This window comes from Myotis myotis, unplaced genomic scaffold, assembly GCF_014108235.1.
Source record: "Myotis myotis isolate mMyoMyo1 unplaced genomic scaffold, mMyoMyo1.p scaffold_m19_p_3, whole genome shotgun sequence".
Taxonomy (NCBI): Eukaryota; Metazoa; Chordata; class Mammalia; order Chiroptera; family Vespertilionidae; genus Myotis; species Myotis myotis.
The window spans coordinates 194,254,967-194,265,011 of NW_023416335.1; the positions used below are offsets into that span (position 1 = coordinate 194,254,967).

A 10,045-nucleotide genomic window follows, 5' to 3' on the forward strand; every position below is an offset into this window, starting at 1 on the left:
CACCACTGTAAGTCACTGGGCACAGACACTGCCACTTGCTCCTTCAATGCTACCTTTAGAGCCTCTGCCCCTGGAAACTTTTTTGCCACCATTCTTACCAGAGTGGATTCCATGAGATGCCTGCTTCTTTTATAACATACTTCTGAATCAGATCTGATCCAGATACATCTGATTAGAGGATCTCAGTTGTTTGTCTGAACCATAACTGCAAAGGAGTCTGGGTAAGCAGGGATCCTTCCATCTGCCTTAGTGATATGGAGAGCCATAGATGAGGTGTTCCACAATCCTAGGAATAGTGTTCAGACTTCCTGGGACCTCAGAAAGCACCACAAATTCTACCACAAGAGGACTAACATACCTGACCACCTCCCCAACCACCAGCCTGGCTAATTTTGATTGGTTTTGACAGAGCTAATCACAGTAACCTTTACTAGATCTGTAGAATGGTATCAAAGTAGAAAAATAACGATTGAGTTATTAAACTTCCTTACTTAAAACCCTTTATAGTATCAAATTAAGTTTTTTTAAGATGTCCACTTATCTATGTTTTCTTTATTTGCCCAACTGTGTTTTACTGACCTGTGCTAAGAGTCCTCCTTTTTTAATCTTGGAGAAGGGTAGGTGCAAATAAATGAATACTGCTAGAAAATCATCTGCTTGAAGTAAAGTTCTTTTTCTTTTATTCATTTTCAGGAATTAGAAGCTTATGTAGATGATTTAGATATGGACAGTGATTTAAGAAAGGATGATTTTTATTACTTGTCTCAAGAAGACAGAGAGAGACAGAAGCGTGAGCATGAAGAATCCAAGAGGGTACTCCAAGAATTAAAATCTGTGCTGGGATTCAAAGCATCAGAGGCAGAAAGGCAGAAGTGGAAGCAACTTCTATTTAGTGATCACGGTAAGCACTGACTTCAGAGTAAAAGGTTATTTCAGTGTAGGGTGTTTTTCTTTAACTGAATCTTATTTTGGTTACAGAATTCTTATGACTCTAATTTTAGGGATCCACCAGTAAGTATAGTACTTTTTCTTCTAGATACAAAATCAATTTGTTCAATTAAAGAGTAGGTATGTAATGAAATGGGATATAAAAATCACACTTTTCATCAGTTATTTGATTTTTTTACTGAATTGTTTTGGAATGGACAGTGAGTTGAATAAATTAGAGTGTTTTCAAATTTTACGTATTTGAGATTCTAAACTCTGTTCTCTTTATGTTGATATTATAAATACCTCAGTGAAACACAAATAATTGGGTTCGCTGTTGAAACAAATGGACTAAGAGACCTAGGCCCTTAGCTACATCGTTTAGGTTACTCAGGGATTTGAACACTGTAGTGGATGGGAGTTGAGAGCCTGCTTCTGTGCACACAGTTTCCATACTTGGATTTGGACAAAGCTGGATGACTGGCAATACCTAAGACAGTGGTCGTCAAACTGCGGCTCACGAGCCACATGCAGCTCTTTGGCCCCGTGAGTGTGGCTCTTCCACAAAATACCACATGTGGGCGTGCATGTACAGTGCAATTGAAACTTCGTGGCCCATGCACAGAAGTCGGTATTTTGTGGAAGAGCCACACTCAAGGGGCCAAAGAGCCGCATGTGGCTCACGAGCCGCAGTTTGCCAACCACTGACCTAAGATTAGCCTTAACTCCTCTATGTTTCCCACCCATCTTTAGTTGAACTTATTGGGAGGCAGGGAAGGGAATGAGGGGAAGCTTAATACTTGACAATATTAAACTAGCTAATTTCTAGATGAAGAATTAATTTCTAAGAAGGTAGAGGGATTTCCCTTCTATTTTAGAGTATGCAGAGCCTCAAAATCAGTTGTCTTCTTTTCCCTTTCTCTTTTTACTCAAAATATATAGGTTAGTTAACTTCTGGAAAGTTTCTCAGGGTCCTCTTAGGAGCTCTACCATTTTGATTCTCCTCTGTCCACACGTACTTTTTAAAATTTTATCCTTCCTCCTTCTTTCCATTGACCTCTTTTATAGCCCAGGTCCTCATTAGATTATGCTCAGCTACACTAATAAAAGAGAAACATGCAAATTGACCATCCCTCCATTACGCCCACTAGCCAGAGCAAGTATGCCAATTAACCCAACAAAGATGGTGGTTAATTTGCATACACAGGCACATGGAGTGAAGACTGAAGACAGCCCAGAAGGGAGTGAAGTGGCAGAAAAGGGAGGGAGCCGAGACAGCGGAGACAGGAGGGAGCGAGACCCGCCTCTGCGGGCTTCGCTCCCTTCTCTGCTTTGCTCCAGCTGCAGGAAGCCTTATTCTTGCAGGAATCTTCCTGCAGCGGGCCTCTAGTGTATTATAATAGCCTTAGTTGACTTCCATTTCAGTATCTTTGTCTTCTAAGCTATCCTTAGAAATAATGTCTAAGCTTCAAAGAGAGCTTCTAACCTTGCAAGGTCTAGATCAGTGATGGCGAACCTATGACACGTGTATCAGAGGTGACACGCGAACTCATTTTTTTGGTTGATTTTTCTTTGTTAAATGGCATTTAAATATATAAAATAAATATCAAAAATATAAATCTTTGTTTTACTATGGTTGCAAATATCAAAAAATTTCTATATGTGACACGGCATCAGAGTTAAGTTAGGGTTTTTCAAAATGCTGACACGCCGAGCTCAAAAGGTTCACCATCACTGGTCTAGATATTTCCCAAACAGCAAATTGACAATAGCTCTCTACTTAAAAACCTACAGCAGCCCTGGCCAGTTTGGTTCAGTGGATAGAGCATTGGCCTGCGGACTGAAAGGTCCTGGGTTCGATTCTAGTCAAGGGCACATACCTGGGTTGCTGGCTCAATCCCAGTGGGGGGCGTGCAGGAAGCAGCCAATCAATGATTCTCTCTCATCATTGATGTTTCTATCTCCCTCTCCCTCTCCCTTCCTCTCTGAAACCGATAAAAATATATTTTAACAAACAACAACTACAAAACCTACAGCAGTGCCCCCTTTTTTATTGTATTACATCTAATCTCCTTTTCCTGGTGTTAAGCCTTTCCATCATATGAGTCCATCATACCCAATTATATGTCCCACTATTTCTAATATAGATATCTTCCTCCAGTTATATTTATCTAATTAGATTATGGTTCCACAAATTCACTATTTTTATTCATGAAAAACACTCATGCTGATCCCTTTACTAGACATCTCTCTTCTCCAGGCTGTCCTCTCCACCAGTCTCCTCTGTGAATCCTCCAGCCCTGCCACCTTTCCTACCAATGCAGACCCTCATGCCAGAAGGGCACTGTAGCAAAATGAAAGCAAGTCTGAGCAGCAAAGCATATAGGAGATTAGGATCTTCCTAGAAAGAGCAATAAAAATTGAGTTCCTGTTACCTGCTTATATATTGGGCCTACATAACTCATAGATTAAGAGTATTAATGTTTTAGGCACTGTTGTTTTCTATGCGCTGGATTTTTTTTTCTCTGTAATACAGTCTCCTTAAATAAGGGTTTTATTATCCTTCATAGTATTCATTCAACAAATTCTTTCTTCAACAAGTAGTTCTTAACACATTGTTCATTGTTACATATTCCTAACACATAAATCAAGAGACAAAAATCCCTACACTCCTGGAGGCTTATATTCTAGCACAGTGTTAATTTAATACACTTGTATTACTCCCCTGCCCCATTTAATTAGCAATTATCAGGAATATCAGTCAACTTCTAATGTATGTTGCATTCTTTAAACTAGCATATTTATAGATTAAAACTGCATGTGAAGACTGAAAATAGCATTATATATAAACTTGTATCCTTTTTTATTGTTTAGTATTTTCTTCATATAGCTTTAAAATTATCCTATTGACAATATGGGCAAAGAGAACACTGAGAAATGTGTCTCTTTTTCAGGTATGTGCTTTGATAGTTTACATTTGAAAAGGCAACAATGCTGATTTAGTTTGTGAAATTAAGTAAAAAACTGCTGATACCATAAAGTGCTTTTCCCATGAAATTTTCCAGTACATCTTCCAGAGTTGTTTTCATCTCTGCCTACAGGGGTAAAGTCCGAATGGAATTAGAGAGGGAAATTCTGCACTGGAACCTGTTGTCGCTGCTTCTCTAGTGGAGTTACTGCAGCTTAGGGATCTGTTTCTTGCAAATGGACACATATTACAAAATAATTTTTAAATAAGCGCCAGATCTTCAAGATGTACTTTTTTATTTCTTCCGCCATGCTTCATAATATATTGTATTGTACTAACCCCTCATACTGGGAGGAGAGACTGCCTAGCAAGCAACCCACTGCCTACTAACTTCAAGAGGGGCTAAATAAAACTTCATTTGCCTTGAAAGGACAACTTCTGCCGTATGGTTATATATTATATTTATTTATTATGCTTTGTACAGTAGTTGGTCTTGAGTGCAGATTTTATTTCATTATATATTTTTCTGTGACATTACAAAATGTATAGAAGTTACAGCTTTACTTTCATCAGGGTCTTGTTAGGTGGTTGGCAAGTAAATTGAGTTGTATGTTACGTTTGTTTTCCATGCTGTTTTAACTTATATCTATGTGTGTTGAAAATATGATTATCTGGATTACTTAGGCTTTTTATCTCACATATTATCAGTGAAAGCCATGCTGCTTATTTCTTAATGCTGTGGTCCTCAAAATTTAGTATGCATCAGTACAAGGTGGAAGGCTTATCAACATAACTGGTCCCCAACCCCATCTTCCAATTTAGTAGGTCTGGGATGGGGCCTGAGAATTTGCATTTCTGCCAAATTCCTAGGGGATGCTGACTGATGCTGTTAGTTCAAGGACCACACTTAGAGAATCAATGCTTTAATATTTTGGATAAGAGAATACATGAGGTGTTTTAAAATCTTCATCGTAACCCTGTCTCATTTCATTTCTTAGGCATTTTATCTCATAAAGTTCTTTGGATTTATAAATTTATATTGATTTTACTAGAAAGTTTTATTTAGCCTTTATTTCTTGTTCTTATAAGAAAAAGATCTACTGGGAGTTTAAATTAAAGTTTAAATTATTTCTGGGTCCTTAGTTATTATTTTTCTTTCTTTCTTTTTGCTTTTTTTTTTCCTTTAAAGCTGTGTTGAAATCCTTGTCTCCTGTAGACCCAATGGAACCCATAAGTAATTCAGAACCATCAATGGATTCAGATATGGGGAAAGTTGGTAAAAATGATATTGAAGAAGAAAGTAGTAAACCCTCCATACCTGATGATGAAATATGTAGTAGGACTGAGTATTTGTGTGAAAACCCTCTAGATGGTAAAAATAAAGACAATTTTACACATGAAGGCTTCCTGCAAGGAGCTGAAAAAAGAGCGTGTCTGTGGGAAAGTGAAGATGACTCTCAGCAGGCAGATGTTGGTGACCTGATCGCTGCCCATCCAGTTCCCAGGGACTCACCACAGCCCTCCATCAGGCAGAGGCTGGCGCGGCTGCAGCTGTCACCGGATTTTACCTTCACTGCTGGTCTCGCTGCCGAAGTGGCTGCTCGGTCTCTCTCCTTTACCGCTATGCAGGAACAGACTTTTGGTGACGAGGAGGAAGATCAATTAATAGAAGAAAATAAAAGTGAGGTAGAAGAAAAAGAAGAACCAAGATTTACATGAAGGATTTTAAATTATTCCTTTTATGAAAGTGTTTTTTTAGCTTCAAGACTAGATATTCCACTGGAAAGGGAAAATGAGTGTAAGTTTATTATATATAAAGCTAAGGTATGATTTTACAGGAAGAATCTGGTTTAAACAACTGATCTGAAAATAGTAATTACCTGTATGGCAGATCTTTTAGGACAATAAGAGAAAGGTAAGGGCTCTTATGAATAATTGCTGTTTTACTTGCAGCACAACTGATCAGTTTTGGAAATTCTTTAAGTACTTTTCATAACAAGTGAATTTATCATTTCTTGCCAGAATTTGCTATCACAAGATGACTGGGATAATTCTGTCGCAAGAACATATGACTCTTTTTTACTGTTTTCTCACAGTTAATAACTGCAGTTGTTATGTTAATAACAAGTTGTTTGTATTTTACTTTGTTTATACCACGTCTTAAAACAAAGATACAGGTTCTAAATAAAATTAAAAAAAAAGATCTCATGCAATTGATGTGTACTGGGGTTTGGAACTAAAAAATAGTTTTATTTTAAAGGTACTTGGGTTATGACATGTTTCTTATGTTTTCCTTGTTAATGTGTATTCAGCAGTTAATTTTAAGATTTTCTGATATTTTTTTAAAGCGTGCCATTTTAAGAATTATCCTTTTACATTTTTGTGTGTTTACCTTTTTCTGTTTTCATTGCAATCAGAAGAGCTGATTTCAAAGTGGGATCCTTGTGGTCCAAGACCTCATCCCCAACTTTGCAGATAGATAAGCAGGCCACCATGCTGCTGATTTCTTGCTTTAGGCTATCCCCTCTCCACCTAAATAAGATTCTGGAAACATCCTGTCAGCTTCCTGGAAAGCATCCTTGCCTCCTTAATACTTAATACTTCATTTACAAACTACCTCTTAAAAGAGGTTGCTTTCCAAATTATACAGTAGCATCTGTTTTGTGTTGTGATTGCATTTTATTTATTTATTTACTTTTATTGATTTGAGAGAGAGGAAGGGAGAGAAAGAGAGAAACATTGATTTGTTGTTCCACTTATTCATGCATTCACTGGTTGATACTTGTACGTGCACTGACAGGAGATCAGATCCACAACGTTGGCTTATCGGGGTGATACTCTAACCAACTGAGCTGCCCTGCCAGGGCCATGATTGCATTTTCAAAGAGTGATATTTTCAGGAGTATATTGTGTTTTGAAGCCTATAGCTTCCATGCACTGACATAGTGTGTAGATGTTATTTGGGGAAAATGTAGAGATAATTCAATTTATGCTGCTGCCCTAGAAAGAAAATTACATGATGAATCTAAATTGTCTTTAGAGTTAAGAAGCACATGCAGACTCCTACAACTTAGCACTTAGAGTAAATTTTCATACTAAAGGGTTTATGGGTTTTTTTCAATAATCTAAAGAAATTTATTTTTTATCCTGAGGAAAACCTTGTTTCTGCTTTACTTGAATGGTAGAGATCCTTTGTATTATACGTTATTCTGCCAGTTGCCAAAAATTCTGTGACATCCATAATTAAGCTCTTAAGAGCAGTTCCTAAGAGTAGGCCTAGTTTACAACTCAGAAATAGTAATAACATTTAGAGTTTACTTTCTTTTTTTTAATCCAAGCCTGAGGATATGCTTCATAGATTTTAGAGAGAGCGGAGAGAGGAGTGGGAGAGCGATAAATATCCATTGGCTGCCTCCTATAGGTGCCCAACCAGGGATCAAACCCTTACCAGGAATCGAACCTGCAACCTTTCAGTGTATGGGACAACGCTTCAACCAACTACGCCGCCCAGCCAGGGCAAGTTTACTTTCTTTTTAAATTAGTTTGTGAACTCCTTTTTTCCTTGGATTTAGAAGAAATAACTAAGGAAAAGTTTGATAATCTTTCTCTTAATCTATAACCTTACACAGGAAGAATTCGAGATTAATACTTTTTAATTTTGTTATATTTTGTTTTTTATTACACCAGTGTGGGAAAAAATATCTTCATAATATTCTACCAGTTTTATTCAGTGCTCTCCAAGGTGATACTTTTTAAATGTGAAGGGCTGATTTAATCAAGAATTTGTAACCTTCGCCCTGGATAGAGCGTCAACCTGCGGACTAAAGGGTCCCAGGTTTGATTCCAGTCAGGGGCACATGCCTACGTTGTGGGCTCAAGCCACAGTAGGGGTGTGCAGGAGGTAGCCAATCAATTATTCTCTCTCATCATTGATGTTTCTATCTCTCCCTCTCCCTTCCTCTCTGAAATCAATAACAATATATTTTTTTTTAAAAAGAATTTGTAATTTTCCAGTCTGATTTGTTTTATTCACTAATTAATTAGTTCAGTGAAAATTTTGCTTGGTGAAATCATGATATAAGGATCTTAAAGTTTTAATTTAATGTTTTTTTGGTGTATGTAATTTTCAAATTTTCTTTCATCTTTTAAAATATTTTCAAGATAAAATATTATCTTTCCTGTGAAAATTCCTAACTTATAATAATCTAGAAGTCAGTGTTTCTCCATTTTTTCATGGGGCACCTATAATAGAATAAATTGGAGGTCTTATTTTTCAAATGCAGACGTAGAGCCATCCTCCCAATTATTCTTAGTCATTTTGGAATAAGACGTAGGTGGTGTTTATGCCCAGTAAAAATCTAAGAGCCTCTATGTTAGACTTTATGCTTCCTTCCAATGAATACCTGAAGAAGTAAAATAAGCCAATGTAATATAAGTAGATATCCTTGTTTGTTACTTTTCTGAGAATATTTCACTTTGTCTTATTAGGCTCTTGACTAGTTTTAATAGCTGCCAACCCACATACAAAAGAAACCCTGTGGGGAAAATTTGTAATTGTGCTTTCCAAGTTTAACAATAATATTTTGACAGGATAATTCTTATTAGGAGTAATATCCTGACAGCTTTTATCTTTTCTATTTTTAAATATGATATGTTTTCATTGATTTTTAGAGAATAAGGGAGAGAGAGGGAGGGAGGGAGGGAGGGAGGGAGGGAGGGAGAGAGGGAGGGAGGGGGAGAGAGAGAGACAGAGAGAGAGAGAGAAAGAGAGAGAGAGAGAGAGAGATCCACCGGCTGCTTCCCTCACACCCTCCCACTGGAGATCGAGCCCGCAACCTGGAATCAAACTAGCAACCTTTCAGTGGATGGGACAGCACTCAACCAACTGAGCCACACCTTACCAGGGCTGACAGCTTTTAATACGAACATTTCCATAGTCTGTTTTAAACCTAGTATTTAATGCAAGAATGTTTTAAAAAAAACTATTTAAGTCAGTCTTGAAGACAGAATTTTTATGCTTTGTCTATAGTTAGGAAAATCATGGCAATAAATAATCTGGTAACAATTATATCTTAAATTATTTTCTTTTCAGCTTTCATTAAAACTACATATCTGGTCTGACTAGTGCCAGACTCTTCCTAGTCTTTGATTTGTGGTCCTCTGCTTATATTCACAAGTTTTCTCTATTATCTGACTTCATAAGTTAAGTCTTCTTTAAAGTCTAATTGTACTTACAATATCTGAATATACTTTATTGGGAAATAATACATTGACTCAAGTTTGAAGTTATGGGAGACAAGCAGGTCAGAAGAAACACATTTAAGGCCAATTAGTAAGGAAATTTAAGAATATTGGCTTAAGTGTTTAATGCAGAAGGATAAGCCTGAGTTTAAATCACAGATCCATCATTTAAAAGCTGTGGATACAGCTAACTTAATAACTTCAGAGGAAGTTTTTCCAGCAAAACCCAAATCTTCTAGATTGCTAAATGATGTTTGTGATTCTGACTTCTCAGAAATATTTAAAAGTAAAACTATTGAGGCTAAAAATAAAACAAGATCTGGTCATAAATATATTTGTAAAATAAGTCAAAAATTAAAAGTTCAATTTTCATTAAAAAATAGTAATTCTGATTCACATAATAAAAGTGGTAAAGCTTTTAATATTAAAGCATAAAAAGATTCAAGTTCATCTACATTTCACAAAATTATAAATCAAGTGTTAAGGGATCTTGGAGGTCATTTCACTCTGGTGACTTACTTATACCCTATCACTAATGTAAAATATGAAATATTTTGATACATTATTGAGAAATCATGTGGGAAGGAAGGCTCAGTTGATTTGGATTAATCATTGTGTATTGTTTCTATACCTAAACAAAACAAAGAAACAGGAACTAAATACCATAAGATTGGTATAGCTCAGCCAACTCATTATTTGAATTAAAGTAGGTATCATGCCATGAATGACAACTAGACAAAGCATAAAAGTTGATTTATTCTCTCAGTTATATTTATAAGAACATATCTGTGCAATTTACATTATATTAGAAAATGAAGCTATAAATATTTTAGAGGAGATAATATGGGGAAATACCCTAAGTATAGTAACAGTTGATTTATCTGTAATCATTGATGATAACTAACTTGT

At 36.4% G+C, this 10,045-nt stretch overlaps 1 protein-coding gene across 11 annotated transcripts in view; it reads left to right on the forward strand.

Annotated features, from left to right (window-relative positions):
• Nucleotides 1-6,098, forward strand: part of VEZT (vezatin, adherens junctions transmembrane protein) — a 71,066-nt gene extending 64,968 nt beyond the window's left edge. For 7 of the 11 annotated variants that reach the window (XM_036298432.1, XM_036298439.1, XM_036298438.1 and 4 more), the window contains 2 exons: nucleotides 694-901; nucleotides 5,085-6,098. In XM_036298432.1, coding sequence (XP_036154325.1) covers nucleotides 694-901; nucleotides 5,085-5,614 — 738 coding nt within the window. In that variant the 3' untranslated portion in view covers nucleotides 5,615-6,098. Of the gene's footprint in view, nucleotides 1-693; nucleotides 902-3,801; nucleotides 3,924-4,028; nucleotides 4,067-5,084 lie in introns of those variants that run through there. The other 4 variants (XM_036298436.1, XM_036298437.1, XM_036298431.1 and 1 more) reach the window with 3 other exon arrangements.
• Nucleotides 6,099-10,045: the final 3,947 nt, after the last annotated feature.